This window comes from Harpia harpyja, chromosome 21 (assembly GCF_026419915.1).
Source record: "Harpia harpyja isolate bHarHar1 chromosome 21, bHarHar1 primary haplotype, whole genome shotgun sequence".
NCBI classification, from domain to species: Eukaryota; Metazoa; Chordata; class Aves; order Accipitriformes; family Accipitridae; genus Harpia; species Harpia harpyja.
In genome coordinates this window covers 3105048-3120804 of record NC_068960.1, presented here as the reverse complement: position 1 = coordinate 3120804, position 15757 = coordinate 3105048, and the positions used below count along the sequence as shown (strand labels likewise).

At 44.9% G+C, this 15757-nt stretch overlaps 1 protein-coding gene across 5 annotated transcripts in view; it reads right to left on the bottom strand.

Moving 5' to 3' along the window:
• The window catches only part of LOC128134739 (voltage-dependent T-type calcium channel subunit alpha-1H-like), a 129112-nt gene that overhangs the window by 51553 nt on the left and 61802 nt on the right, over positions 1 to 15757 (bottom strand). For all 5 annotated transcript variants that reach the window (XM_052772815.1, XM_052772817.1, XM_052772818.1 and 2 more), the window contains 4 exons: positions 5638 to 5789; positions 4426 to 4611; positions 3634 to 3751; positions 1866 to 2021 (listed from right to left, as the gene is read on the bottom strand). In XM_052772815.1, the coding sequence (XP_052628775.1) occupies positions 1866 to 2021; positions 3634 to 3751; positions 4426 to 4611; positions 5638 to 5789 (612 nt within the window). The remainder of the gene's footprint in view (positions 1 to 1865; positions 2022 to 3633; positions 3752 to 4425; positions 4612 to 5637; positions 5790 to 15757) is intronic.

Genomic DNA, 15757 nt, shown 5'->3' with positions numbered 1-15757 from the left:
AATTTGGAAATAAACAGTGTCAGCACGAGCTCTAGTTACTAAGACATGGAGTATAGGCTTGTTCTTGGAGAAGGACCTTCTCGCTTTTCTTGGTCAGCTGTGCTGGATCATCAGGGCATGGGCCATATTGTACAAGACATTAAAATGCCCACCAATGCAGTGCAGGGCTGTTGATTTTGAAAGCAATGAGCTGGACTACTTGTGTCTTGTCTGTGTGTGCAGGTGGCACTCACCACCCTCAGCATCTGTGAAACAGCCCTGAGCAATGTAGATCAGGGTTGTTTTTTTCCAAACTGGGGCTTGGCTCCTGTTGTTTCAATTAATTTTCCTCTGCTAGTGCTGCGAGGAAACTAGGAGGGATGTTTTGATAATGAATCTATGCATACATCCTTGAAAGACATAAATGGGCTGTGCTGGCTTAAGAGAAGGGAATTTTTGGTCCATGAATATTTCAATTATATTCCATGGTCAGCGAAGTTTCGTCTAAGTGTGATCTAAACACGGCAAATGAGAGCACGATACCATTTCTGGGGAAAAAATGAAAAGTGAAAAAAAAATCCTATAAAAATAATTTCTTTCTCTTTCCCTTGGGAGCTAAGGCGGTGAAAACTGAAGCCATTTTCTCATTTTCTTTCTGAGTGTGTGTGAATCTGAAGCCAATCCAGCACTAAGCAAACTTTCCCTTCTTGATGGTTGCAGAAACAAAAAAAGTAATAATTAAAAAATCCCCAAACATGAGGTAAGCCCTTTCGATGCCACTATTCTTAGCCTTAACTGGGACTGGATGATTTTTGGTATGTCTCAAAATCATTTCCATTTGCACTAGGACTTCAAAAAAAGTAGGTTTTTTTCTGGATAATATATATTTGCACATACATCGTTATATTTACAACCAGAACAGATCATCCTCACTTAAAATCTCCCCTAAATGGACTTGCTGTGTTCTGAAAGGAAGATGGAGAAGAGCAGGATAGGGCAGGGGACGGCTGGTTTCAGTGTCTCAGGCTGCTGAAAGTAGATCTGGAGTGGACTTGCCAGTGGGGAGGAAAACTTAAGAGGCTGCAGGGGCCCCCCACTCACACCAGTACTATACCACTTACACCACTCACACCAGTGTGGCCTGCTGCTCTGGATCATGCGGCACAGGATTGCCTGCACAGCTGCTCAGGTTGCTGCCTAGTTCAGATCAGGACATGGCATATCACTTCTGACAGAAATAAAATAATTTCTCTAATCCTTTCCATGTGAGATGAGATGAGATGCCTGCAGTTTATCATAAATTCCCTGCTCATTGACCTGATACAGACATTACTGTCAGGTGTAGGTAAAAACCTCTTTAGCATTTGTATGTCCTACAACATCCTAAGTATCTCAAAATTTGATGTTTGTAACCTTGCAACACAGCTTTTGAACAGCTGTGCTACTAGCCTCAAATAACACATAAGGGACAGAGTCACAAGGAAAGGCCTGGATTGACAGCCACTTCACATCCTACCTGGTCCCCATGACTAGCACTGGCTAGATACTTTGAAGGCCCGAGGCCCACCATAAAGAAACACAGGACATATGGGAGATTTGGTGAGTTAAATTCACCCTAAATAATTTCCTCTAGGTCACACAACAGACCCCGTAGCAGATCAACCAAAGTGTTGGTCTCCCAAGACTCATGCTGAGTCCAGTGGGCCTTATTTGCAAAGATAGATTCACAAGAGCTTCACATGCCCAACCCAGCTCATCTACACCCCTTAAATTTAAATTTAGGGCTGCTTGCATGACTAGATGTTTGCACTGACATAGATTCATCCCTACACTCTTGCCTACACGTGCTTCTCAGTTTTCTCCCTCCCTCTGCTCAGATCTCTTACCTCTGCCTGGAAGCCTTCTACCAGAATGGCAACAAGAAGGTTGAAGAGCACATAATTGCCGAAGGTCATCAGGGCCACAAAGTAGAGTGCTGCCCATGAGGATGTAGATGCCATCCCATTGTACAGGACCACGTTCCAGTCCTCTTGAGTGAGGATCTGCAGAGAGGTGAAGGGGAAGACTCTCTAATTACTCCACTCCTCTCATGCACAGCAGCTGCATTCAAATACTGACTCATCCATTTCTTCCTCTCCTTTTGACCTTTTCTGAGCATAATCATTAGCAGGTCTCATGAGATGGGACAGCAACACTCCTTTATTTAGATCTTTGCATGTGAGAGCTCTCTCCTGGCCAAACCTCCCCTCTCTGCAGGAAGATCTAGCACACCGCTGCCCATAGAGCTGACTAGTTCAGATCCTAGATATGGTAACATGAAGGATGTGCTGGTACGAGCCCCATTATTTGGTGGTGGTATTGCCTCCTTTGATAACCATCAGAAGATAACAGACCTGAGGCCAGAGCTGTTGTCGCCTTTCGGGCTGTTCTTTATAAGGCATCTGGAGCTGAAGGAAAGGGTAGGGGACATGATATTTGATGAGATAAATGACATTGGTGGCTCAAGAAACTCAGGGAAGGAAAGTGGTTTCCGTTAGGTAAAAGCACTGACAAGCTGGGCAAAAAAATACACATCTTTGCAAAGCCTTGCTCCAAGGGACCTTCCTCAGGGATTCCTGCTCTCCTAGCTTTCCCAAACTCAAAAATCCTGGGGCCTAAGAAAAAAGGATGACAGATTCATGCTCCACATTAATTCATGCTTACAATGAAAATGGCCTCTAACTCTCCTAAAAACAAGGTAGCTTTGGGGATTGGAATGCAGTCAGCTGCACTGAGTCATGTCACTCATTAATTTTCATTGGATGTAGGACTGAGCCCTTGTGCTCTGTGTCAACTCTATTTCCCAAGGGACTGTTAGAATAAATGCAGAAATTTGTATTTATGTTGGTAAAAGAAAAATGTGAACCTGTGAAACTAATGCTTATTTGTCCTTGCCCCTTTGTAAGAAGTTATATTCTTCACAGTGAAGACTCTGGACTGGTTTCTACCTTGAATGATAACTGTGGCGAACACCTACTCTGCATTTAGAAACTTGGTTTAACATTGTTTACATTGTGCTCCACTTGCTGCACTTGGACTCTAAAGACTGAGCTTTTAAACAGAAAAGACTAATCTTTATATTTAGAATGTCCTGGAAACAGCAGCTTATTGCTCCATTGTGTAATTTCAAGCACACACCAGATCTTGTCTGCAGAGGAAACACAACTTTTATATGAAGACTTTCTCAGCATATACAGCCAGCAACTCCAGCTCTGATTTGTGACAGTATTTGTCACTCCCAGTTAAATGAAATTGTTTGCAAAGTGCATTTTTGGGGAAGTGAAGACAGGTAAGGAGACAGAGATCTACAGAATAGTAGACTGTGGGTCTGATCTTACTGACTATATGAATGGAAAATAAGGGTGGATTTCCAGACCTTCTTAGACTTTACTTTTACTGACAACAGATATGCACAGTGATGACTTTGAGTAGATTGCTTCTCTATCAGGGCTTACAGAGGCCAGCTAACTCAGAAACACAATCACTTTGCCTTAATAGCTCTACAGTGCCATTTCAGTTCAAATTTGACACCTACTGGAATAGTGGGGTTTTTTAAAGTGAAATAACTTGTCCAGGTGCTCTACATTAAATCTTCCCAAAGGATCCAGAGCTTACCTGAAATACAGTCACAATGGCCCAAAGTAAGGAATCAAAATTCTTTCTATCTGGAACTGTGTCTCCTGTATCAGTTTTCAGGCTGAACTTGCATCCAAAAAGATGCATGCCGAGAATGCTAGAGTAGGAAAAAACGGAGATGGAAGATACACATTATGGTGTGAAATATGGGTGTAGGGAGGATTGCAGTGATTTTTCGGACACTTACCCCCCGCCCTGCCCAGGTATGTGCCAGTGGTATCTCCCAGGAAGAAGGGCTCTGCTCCACCACTGACATAATCACTGATCAAACCCTGCCATTTGGTTCTTCTGTGTCACATTTCATTACAACTGTCTATACTGAAGCCAAATCAGGGATCTCCTTTGCCTAGAAAATGACAAACCACATTGCCAGCTCCCTAATCTAACTGGTTTCCAAGAACAGAATCCTGAGGAGCATTATAGGGTCAAACAGACAGAAGTCTTGGAGTCTGCACAACCTCTATCTCAAATATAACACTGGTAGAGTCCAGTTACTGACAGCTTCCTGACATAGAGCTAAACGAGCCTCCCAGGAACTCCAGAGCAATTGTTGCCTATTTGTGTACTTCATTCATCTACAGAATTACAGTACTGCATGAAAAACTAAGACCGAAAAGAGGTAAATACTCTGTTGAACGTCTGCTTGTCAGTCTATTGTGAGCGCTTCTATCATGTAGGCAGCCTAGCAAATGCAGTGTATTGTTATTCTAACCTACATATTACTTAAGCAAGCTGAACAATTAATCGAAGAAGAGCTGCGGCCTCTGATACCTGAAGATAAAGATGAAGAGCATGAGCAACATGCAGAAGGTGGCTACGTTGTCCATTGTCTTCATCAGGACCACCAGCTGGCGACGGAGGGCGGGCATGAAACGCACCAGTTTCAGCACCCGGAGCAGCCGAAAAGTTCGTAGCACAGAGAGGCCTCCGTCTGACTGGCCAATGATCTCCCAGACACTGCAGGAACACCAGAAGGAGAAGAACTATAAACAGCAGTACCGTACTGTGAAAGCCCTGAGCAGGCTGGTTTCTTACAGGATATCACACCATTTAAGCCCTAAAGGGATAGTTTATTTCCCCACTACTTCCTTGCTTCTGAAAAACACCTTCACTTCCCAGTTGTGCAGATACACCTGCTCATGCACAACCTATATTCTTTATAGCTGGTTTCTTGATTCTTTAATTCCCTTGCTTTCTGTGGCTTTCCACAACACAGCATCTCTCCTGCTAGCCTGCATCACTACAGTCAGTCACAAGCCTAGCCACAAAATGTGGATCACAATTTTGTACCAAGCTAATATCCAGAGGGATTTACATTTGTTGGGGTGGGTTGATTTGATCAGGCCACAGACTGGCCTTTGTTCTGGGCCTCTGTTGCTCCTCACTTCCCTGAATCAAAGGGATGGGCCTACTGAAGCCAAGAGCACTATCCTGGTTTACACCTGCTGTGTCTCCCTTGACTTCTCTGCCTCAAATTACTGACCGAGGGGTGAACAGCACTGCTAGAAAGAATCCCAGCACAGAGAGGTGCTGCACAAGCTTCTCACACATGCTGTGACATCCCCCAGTTTAGGCTGGGATTGTGTTTCCCTGGGAGAGAACAGCAGAACAATGCCCTCTCTTACCCTCCTGCTTGCCCTATTCTGGCCTATGTGTTAATTCGGGAAAGGGAGGGCACGCTGCTGGGATATGGACACTCACAGTACTCCTTTCCCAGGACCAGCCATTCTGCACTTCAGTGGAAAATTGACCACAGTGCTAGATGTGTGGCGTAAATAGACTTTGTTCTCCATCTGCCAGGTCCATTTACTTTGGACAGCCCTTCTAATGACAGGAACCTAAAAGGCCAGCATAATTATAGCACATCATAGCCAGTGAGCCCTGGATTAACACATGCCACGTCATTCCTATTCCCCATCCCACTCCCCAACTGGCCTGAGCCCTCAGCAGAAAAGCCACAGTGGAAAAAGAACTAGCATTGACCTGATGACAACTATGATCCCATCAAAGATGTTGTACGGGTTCTTGATGTAGCCGAAGAGGCCAAAGGCCAGGAGTTTCAGGAGCATCTCCAGGGCAAACATGCTTGTGAAGACGATGTTACTGATCTCCAAGGCGTTGGTCAACTCATCTGGCTATGGGGCAAAAAAGCAACATGGTCAAACAGATACACAGAGGAAATGGCTAAAGGCTGGTATGTTCCTCCCGCTCTGGGATTCATGCTAATGATGTACAAATGCTACATCTTCCTGTATTCCTTCCGGAGAGCCATGGAGACAGATAGGTATCTGAGGGGAACAGCAGACAAGCCTCATGGACAGTCCCTGTGAGTCTTACTGGAAACACAGAATCCCAGCCCATTTCTGGAGCAGTTGCAGAACAACTGTGCCCAATACATGGGCCCAAAACCCTAAAGCTATGCAAAGGAGATGGCTTGTTCGCTGTTGCAAGATACAATTATCCAGGTGAATGGCTAGTATGGCTTGTAAAGCTTCTGTTTGGACTTGCATTGGTCAGGCTGTTTTTATTGCACTGCCCCAGCAGAGCTTTATGGATACTGCTATATCCAAGGCAGGACCACTGTCAATACAGCATAGCTCTATTCATGTACAAACAAAGCACTTTTCTTGCAGACATCTCTTAAGAGAATTAGGAAAACCAATAGCAGCGAAAGTCAGTAGGATCAATAGTTTTATCTCCCTTAAGATATTTATCTCCCTTTGGAAATTGTCCCCCCAAAATCCCAAGATGATTTTTCCTTCTGAAGTCCTGCTTAGTCATGTACAGCAGATTTTGTTAAAATGACAGCAGTGTGGCCCTGAGTGTCAGGATTCCCTCCAGGATTAGTGTGGGTTTCTCTGAGTGTACAAGACTGCATGCAGCTTAAATCCAAGAACTGATTTTTCCATTCCCCTCCTCTATCACCAGCACCAAATTACCTTGGGCTACAATCTTGCTTTTCAGACACAGCCTTAGATGTTCCTTTCCTGGGAAGCACAGCGATGCCTGCCCAGCACCCAGGCTCCAAAATGTGGCACAGCAGGGACAGATGCAAAAGGTGGGATGGGGTTCACTCACTTGCTGGAGCTACTCCTTCAAACAGCACCAGGCTCTGCAATGCGCATTTCTAACGCTCAAGGCCTGTTTCTTTGCAAAAGAAAATGAGTCTTTTTCATTTCCTCGGTGTAATAATATTGTCTAGAAAAAGGTGTTATTTTCATATCTGACTCATCTCCTGACTGATAATAGCTTCCTTTATTCCCCATCCGTCATTAGACACTATGTTAAAAGTTGGCAGTTTCTTGGGGATGTTGTTGCATTATTTGAGGCTCTGAAGGGAGAAACCATTGTAATACTGTGGCAGCCACATTTAACTCCACACTTTGCAAACTGAATCCTTGGCAATTGAAGGAGAGGGTGAAAGAGTTAACTCAAATGCAGGAAAAGCCCACACATCCCCTCCTATAGGCAGCGACAGTCTGTGGGCTGCTAATGAACCATCATTCATAGGCTAAATTACTTTATGCAATAGACTGTCTTTTGCTCAACCATTTATCCAGGAGAAAGAGCACTAAGAGCCTCAGACCTCATGATTATAATCCATATACACTAATTACTAAGGGACACCAGGGGAAGGACTGTGCAATTTTCAGTTCTTCAGTCTCTAGCAAGGGGTGGCCCAGATGGCTGCACAGTGCACCTGAACAGCACGTTCATCGGGCTGTGCTCCTCACACCTTCTTTGCTGCAGGGATGGCAATTCCCTCCCTAACATCAATCAGCGCTCGCCCATGCTATTCCCCACCCCGATGATGCCAAAACACCTGGGCAGAGGTCTTCCTTTTGCAATGAAAACACAGCTGAAGAAAAGGGCTGCTCTAGGATGGCATCTAACCAGCTTCCCAACAGAGACTGAGCCTGAAATAGCCCCGCGGGCTGCCAGGCGCCTGTCCGGCTGTAAGCCACAGTGGTGACGCGACACCATGCTCACAGCGTCCTTGAGCTATTTGTCAGGAGCAGTGCATGGCTGGCATGTTCAGTCTCCCCTCAGCCAGAGTTATACAAGGGCATTCTTAACAAGAAGCAAAATAACTTGCTAAATTCTTGCATCCCTCCAGGCAGCAGACTAAGGGCTCCTTGGGACAGGGTGTTCACGGCAGGCTAAGGATAGCTTGTTAGCGTGTTGTGGCTGGGAAATTAATGACACGATCATCAGCAAGAAAGCTGCGGCTTGGGCAGTTTTGAAGGGACAGGGTTGTTCTATAGCACTTTCTTCTGGGAAACATTGAGAACCTGCCCATCGCTACCTACAGTACCTTGTAGTCTGCAATACAGCAGCAGTCTCATCCGCTAAAGTCAAACTCAGTTCAGTGTTCTCCAAGTTCACCTCGCTGCTGCCAGATGTGCTGCCAAGAGTCATAGTTTTATCATGAAAATTGGGATAGTTGGTGATCATTTCAAAATCCCTAATCCTGGAGTTATGCGAGTATGACAAGACAATCTCAGGACTCATTACCAAAAAAGTCAGTGCCCAACCCGAAATGCCTAAGCCAAACAAACTTAAAAACACCCTCAGGCAAATAAAAAGAATTTGTAAGTTGCTATTCTCTAAAATCCCATGTTTTCTAAGCCAACGCCAAGATTCTTCTGTGGCCTGTTGAGCGCACGGCATTGCAACCAGTTAACCTGCCGGTATTATTGCTTGAATTGATTTGCCAATTTCCTTCGACAATTTGGTGCCCTTATTGCTTACTCTCCAGCGCTGTGACTTTTGCTTCATATACGAGTTCAGAGAGTGCAGGAGGAAAGCTGCAGCCATCTCTCAGGGGAGGGGAGAGAGGGCACGAGGGAAAGGAGAGGACAAGGAGGTGGCCCAGATGAGATCATCAATAGCTGTGATGAGGAGCTGATCCAGCAGATCAATATGACGGGGGACGCCTGGGCAAGGTTGACAGACAGCAGGCAGACACTGCAAAGCCAATCCTGCTTCAGACAAGAGATCTTCATTATCCTTTAGTGATCATATTTGGTGTGAGGCAGAGCTAATTCAATGACAAGGACTGCTGTAACGCGAGACATTTGGAGCACAATCCTGCAGTGACATGGAGGCAGGACCCACTGGGCAAAGACAAGGATGGATAGCCCTGCATGCTGGCTAAGCTGCTGATGTGAGCTTTTGTATTATTAGAGTGGAAGCTGAACAGCAGATGAGCCAAGCATTCAGTGATACAGCCTTCAAATGTAATTACCTTCTTTCAACACCAACTGGAGCCTAGAAAACGGCCTGCCATAGATATTTTTATGGCTTATGAAATGGTTTGTTGCTTAGAGAACAATTCATTTCCCACTTCTCTCACTCTGAGGAGCAAAGATCTAGGAGGAGGGTCAAGGAAAAGACACTTGAAAACCAAGATGGATTTGGCCATTCCCCTAGTGTCAGCCACTAGGAGACACTGTTGTTTTGTTCAAATTTAAGCCAACCCCAGAGCAGGAATTTTTCCAGGAGCATTTTTCTCTGGTAAAAAACAAAATGTTGATTTGCGGAAAACAAAACTTTTCATGGCAAGGATTATTTTTGTCAAACTTCCTGGCTGGAAGAAAATGAAGTCGCAACAAAGCTTTAAAATTGCTGCAATGTCTTGCTTTGACCTTCTCAGAAAAGGAAATTTCAGGCTTTTTGCTTGAGATGTGGTTGTGTCACAAAATGCAACTTCCTTTCTGGCAAGGAATGGTTAACAAACAAAGGTTGGCAACAAAACAATGCACTTCCAACAGGGTAGTTCTAAAGTGGTATTTTTTGCTTTTTGCCAAATACTTTGTAGGCCTTAACAACTATGACAGAAGGAAACTACTTCCCCACCATAGGGCTCCAACCTGTACGAGTGAAAACTTCCTTTTTCAAGTGACAGTGAGAGAGCAAGACCCCTCATCAACTTTGGATATCTCCTGCACGAGGCCACGAAACGCCGAGGAATCCCCACAAAGGATGCAATGTGGGAGATGGTGGGCAATGCTGTCCCGCTGGTATGAGGGTCCACAGTGCCAGATGTGGAGGCTGGAATGGGAACTGCCATGCTGGAGACAGTCGGCAAAAACGAGCACACAGAGTGGTTTAACCCACTCCCAGGCAACGTTCAAAAAAGGTTCAGATCCAAGTACAGATTTTATAGATTTCAGATTCAAATGAATCCTCATACTTTGGCTGCAGGAGTAAGTTTCCCACCATTCAAGAGAAGGGCAGAAACTGTATGGGATCAATTTGTAAGATTTCAGCATCCTTGAATATGAGTTTAAAGTAACAATTAGCCTTGACTCCAGGCAAAACATGTCCCAGCAAAGCACAACCACCTCTGCTCACTTTGAAGGCCATATTATGCTGCGGAATATTTCAGTGACTCAAAACCGTGTTTTTATTAGGGACGAACCTCAAACGTTTCAGCAGTTCATTCTGAGTTCAGATAAACAGACAAAAAAATCCTTTTCTAAATAGTTTGGGTCTGAAAACCTTGGGAGACTAGTCTCTTTCTGAGAATCTGATACTTCTGGTTTTAGCAAGACGCAGCAGAACCCCAAAGCCTTCCTGGAATTGGGGGAAATTCAGTAGAAGAGAAACCCATAATGGTCAAATTATTGATGGTCCCTACAAGCAGAGGATGAAGAACAGGAGTAGGAGTTCGCAGCCTTAGATTCAATTTGTGCAACTGAATTACATTTCTTCAAGCAAGTCACTATGACTTTGTGCCTCTCTTTTTCCGCTCGCCTATCTCCTACCTTGTCTCTTTTGATTGCTGCATCCACAACCACCTATTTTACATAGCTTAGGTTCAATCACTAGCAGGATGGCACCACGCCTTGGCTGGGACACCTTTTTGCTCTGATACTGAGTAGAAATAATCATACCTGCATCACACTGGAGAAAAGGGCTGTTAGACACCTGGTGCATCCTATTGAATGAACAGGGAAGGAAGTTTCCAGAGTAAAAGATGTGCTTTGCTTCAGAAATCCCCCCGCCAAGCCCAAAGCAGCCGTTCAACTCCTGAACAAGGAGAGCTGAGCCTGGCAGAGCCGCAAAGGAGTGGTAAACAAATCCAGAACATTTAGTCTCATAAACATCCTTTGCACTTGTGTTGTTTTTTCTCTAGTCCTGGGCCTAAAGCTGTCAATGGGATTCTGAGCACTTGTTTATGTTGGCTTTTCTGCTTTATATTTTTAAGTTCGGTCTGCAGACACTCTGACCAGGAAGAGGAGATATAATGAACTGTCAATTTGTGCTTTGCTTCCGGACACTCTGTATTTTCTCTCTTCACCCCATTTTTGAGAGACTGTAATTTTCCAATTACCAGTTATTCCATTGCAACAGATTTCACCTGTCTGCAGTCTCTAGCATCATCCCCATTTCACAGAATTAAAAACCAAAGGCAATGCACGAGAGTGGCAGGGAGCAGGGGAGAAGGCATTCAGGCTAATTACAATGAGGTAGAAGAGGGAGGGAAAATCCAAAACACACAACTTTTTAGATTAATAAACCCAAACCATAGCAATTAGTGCCATAGTGGATAACCCACCCAGCACTAAGCAACTTTACTTTTTAGTATGTTCATAGGTTGCAAAGGCATTTGCGAGCTGTGCCCAAGGACTATAGGAGGGACTGCTCCTGATACTTCTTAGCAGAGATCCAGTAACAGCGATGCACAGAACAACAGAAGGAACCGGTCTAGCTTCAAGGACTTATCCGCTTCGTCACTTCTGCACAGCCTGCTCCTCCTTCCAAAAACAAGGCCAGGCAGCGGTGTCAGCTGCGGCTCTGCCTGATCTATGGTAACGGGGTGCAAAGGCTCTGCTTAACCCTGTTGAAAGGAAACCCGATTATGGGGATTTTACGATCCACCTCACACAGTGAGCCATGGGCAGTGTCAGGATGGGAACTCAAGAATTTCTACTTTTCCACTGAAGGCTTTTCCAAGTGGCATCTGCATGCTGCACAGATACACAGGTGATACCAGGACACCTGCAGCCTCGGTCATGGTGTCACCAGCTGCAAAAAGGCGACAGTCCCCAAAAAACATGCAAAGGGATACCAACGGCAGTGCAATTCTCCTCCTCTCACAGTGGAGGGGGGGGACCGTGCCTCTTGGCAGCTGAGCCTCACGCTTCAGCTTTTCAGGTCGTGATGGACATCTGTGCTCACTCATCTGAGAGGAGAACCAAGACACTGCAACCAGCCACCCTCTAGGGTCCATCCCCACCATGAGATCTGCAAGGCAGAAGGAAGCCCTTTGCATCTCCAGTGCACATTGACTGCAGAGCACAGAGCTATACTTCAGCTGGCTTTTCCTCTACGGAGGGAGAGTAAAGCCTGCCTGCTTTACTCACTGAGCCATACAGCCTCCTACATAACTAATCTGTTTAAGTGATGGATTACTGGGCTCCATATTACATTTGTAGGGTTTATGTGCCACTGTGAAAGCAATCGCGAGATGAAAGCCAGTTTTCTGGGACAGATTAAAGCTATCGTTTGGGAAGGATTAGACTTTTTTAATAAGAAATATTGTTCAAAAATTGTGGAAAATAGCTTAAATGAGTTTGAAGCACTGGCACCACAGGAGGGGAGCAAATCAATGAAATTGCTAAAGAGAGCTCAAAATTACAAAACATTCCTCTAACTTTTTGTAAAAAACTAGAACATGTACAGAATGTGTGTATAATACTAATATTACAGGCAGACTCCCACTGCGCTAGGCAGCGAGCATCAGTCTGCAACCTTGGACCCGTGTGCCTTCTGAATGTAGGATGAAGAGTTAGATAAAACATTGCATGGGACTGTTGGAGGCTGGGTTTAACCCATCGAGAAAGTGCAGGGATCTCTAACCCACAGCCTGTCTCCTTTCCTTCCTCTCCCTGGAGGTGCCTGATTTATCCCAGTCCTCACGGCACCCAGTGGTCCCCTCCTCCTCACGCGCCACAGCTCACCTGCATCCACAGTTGAGTGATCCCCAAATCCTTGCACTCTTACAAGCTCCAACTTTGTATTTGAAACCCTCAGCTGTGTTTCTTGCACACTTATTCCTTTGAAAAATTAAACCAAACACCAATTTCTTGCCCAAAGCCTTTTCCTACAGTAAATTCAACTAAAGAGGAGCCCTAGTCTCCTCAGGTAGGTTCTGCTCTTGGATGAGGAGCTGTGACTGTCACATCACAGGCATTTTGCTATGGCGCAAATTTTGGCCAAAGGACATGAAGACATCAGCAGCATTTGCCCTCCTGGGCACAAGCTCAGACCCCTCTGAAGTCAGCCCAGCAACCAGACACAGCATGGGACAGGCCCAAGCTGAAGTTTCTTAAATGCTTAATGGAGCGTATAGGAGAATCTGTCACCTCGAGCACCCCGGAGGCTATTAATTATTTATTCTGTCCAGAACAATGTAATCAGCCATCCAGCATGACAGCGGATGCTCTACGTGCCAGCATCTGGTTTCTTCCCTCAGTCACAGCAGGTATTTATCACCCGGGCAGAGGAACTCTGTCCTGCCTCCCCCAAACACCCCCACTCCACACGTCTGGGACAAGAACAGCCTGAATATCGCTGCAGATTTACACTGGGATGCAGAAACGAAGCAGTTAGAGGGGCCTGTGTGTCCCTCCCCAAGCTTTCAACCAGCCTGTGTGGAAGCTGAGCACTGGTGACCACCTTACTGAAAATAACGACGCATGCCTGAAATCCCAGCAAACGAGCAGCTCAAGACACTACAGGCAGACAGCGAATTTCACACCTGAATAAGAGCAAGAGTGTTTAGGCCCATGTGCTTTGGGAGTGCCTGCAGGCTCTGTCAAAAGGCAGCACTGGCTGAGCTGGGATCTGGAACACGTTTCACACACCAGTAATGAAACGTAAGCGTGTAGTGTGGCTTAACTGTAATAATCAACACAAACATCCCCTGGCCCAGAAACGGGTGAAGGAGGGAAGCTGCGACACCTCACAAGCAGCGACTCAATACTGCAGCAATTATATGCAGAAGAGACAAGGTTGCCCTACACTCTGCAAGCTGTATGCTTGTTTTTATCTACAGCTATTTCATTCTAATGCCTCTGAAGCAATTTGGGAAAAGGTCCTCTTTGAGAGAGTTTAAAGAGCCGGAAGCTCACAGCTGAAGCAGAGAGCTGTCAGGGAATGTAAGTGACATCTCAGAAGACTGCTAGCAAATGTGAAGGCTACATTTTGACCTTTGTTTTTCTCCCCGTTTTTTGCTTGTCAAAGACCAAATTGAATAATTCTGATATTTCTAAGGTAAGTAAACAACCAACCAAACCAACCAAACAGAAAAACCCCAAGCAATTTAAGACCTGGCTTCTTTCCTCCTCTGCATTCCTTGCCCTTAACAAAAAAAAAAAAAAGAAGAATGCAAATGGGCCTTTCAATTTCTGCATTTGAAAATATTTCCTTTGTAAACCATTTTGATGTAGTTTATTTACTACAACATAGGACTCTTACTGTCTTAAAATCAACTTCAGACCAGTTTAGTCAATCTAGACTATGGTTCAAGCCACAGAAATTGCCTTGCCTCATATGATATAACTACTCTTACTAGGAAAAATGGTTTGGTTGGTGCTTTCCCATGCGCATGAGTGCAGCTGAAAGTTATTTATGGTCTCTGGCCTTGGAAAGGAACCAGGTCCTTGAACCAGGATGCCCCAGCTCCTAGAAGAGTACCTTGGTCACCAAGATGTTTGCTATTCTGAGGTGCCTTCTGCCCTGCTTTTGACAGCCAGACATCACAACCTCTCAGAACCAAAAGCCCTTCTCCGGAAGGGTTTAGCTGTCATTAATGTTTTTACTAAAAGCTGTGACTTTGATGAGTTTGTGCTTTCTGATGAAAAAAATGTTTTGCTGAGAGATTTCCAAATGGGCTCTACTTAAAAGTAGGCTGGAAACAGAAGGAGAGAGCAATCTCCTCCTCATGCCTACCGATGAATGTTCACTCTCTGGCTTTGGAATTAAAAATGGAGAATTTATTCTCTCAGGCACCTCTATTCTCAGGTTTTATGCCTTCCTCTAAATGGGATCCTTCATGTGGAGCGATAACAGTTTAATTGAAGATAGCCGATGGTAATTTTTCCTCCTTTCAATTGACCTACTTGATCTCCTAATGCTCTATGGAATTGCTTTTACCTCTCTGCTCTGTGGCATGAAAGTCACTGTTAATAATTACTTACCCAACTGCATATGGCCAGCCAAATGCAAAACGCGCTGCTCCTTTCTGGAGCTGCAACTAGGGCATCAGTGGAGGAATGGAGCAACCTGCATACAAGCGTGATGTACTCTGGCATTAAAAAAATGCCATTAGAGCTAATGTTATCCAGCATTGACCATATACCAAAGTTATATATACATACTCTCTGGGATTTTTGTGTGAATCCTTCAAGTTCACTTGGTATTGGCTCCTGGCTGGGAGTGTTTTCTACAGAAGAAGCCTTGGCTGCCACACTTCGATCTCTTGCAACAAGAGCTACAGGTCACAGAGTTTGTTCTCTGGGATAATCAACTCCCCTGTAACTTCCTTAGGAAGCTTCCCAGGCAGAAGGTCCCACATGGCACAACATATTTGCAGTATTACTTTCCCATTTCTCAGTTTCATTCAGCAAAATGCAATTTCATTTCAAGTGGCATAAACGCCAAGCTGGATTAGATCAATTGCTGTCTTTTCCACCCTCAGGAGGAAAGGACCCGGGCAATCTGAAATGCTATCAGCAGTACCGTACAAAACTAAAGCTACTATTCTTGAAAAGTAGGCCAATCAGCTGGATTATATCTTGATGGAAGATCACTTAGTCTGACAGATGGCTGAAAAAATAAGCCTTAAAATGAAAAAAACCACTCCCAGACACTATAAAATACCCCTCATCCCCCAAAACAAGGCCAGAAGTGCTCAGGTTTAGTTATTAAACAAGAAGTCACAGGAGGAAGGAGCCAACTCTCCAGATAACAACCAAGAATGACTGCCTCCAGCAATACACCAAGAGCACTGTAATAACTCACCTAGGGAGAGATGCTCCAGTGTGGACTCTGTGAACTGGTCATCTCTGTCAGTACTAATACACTGATTAGT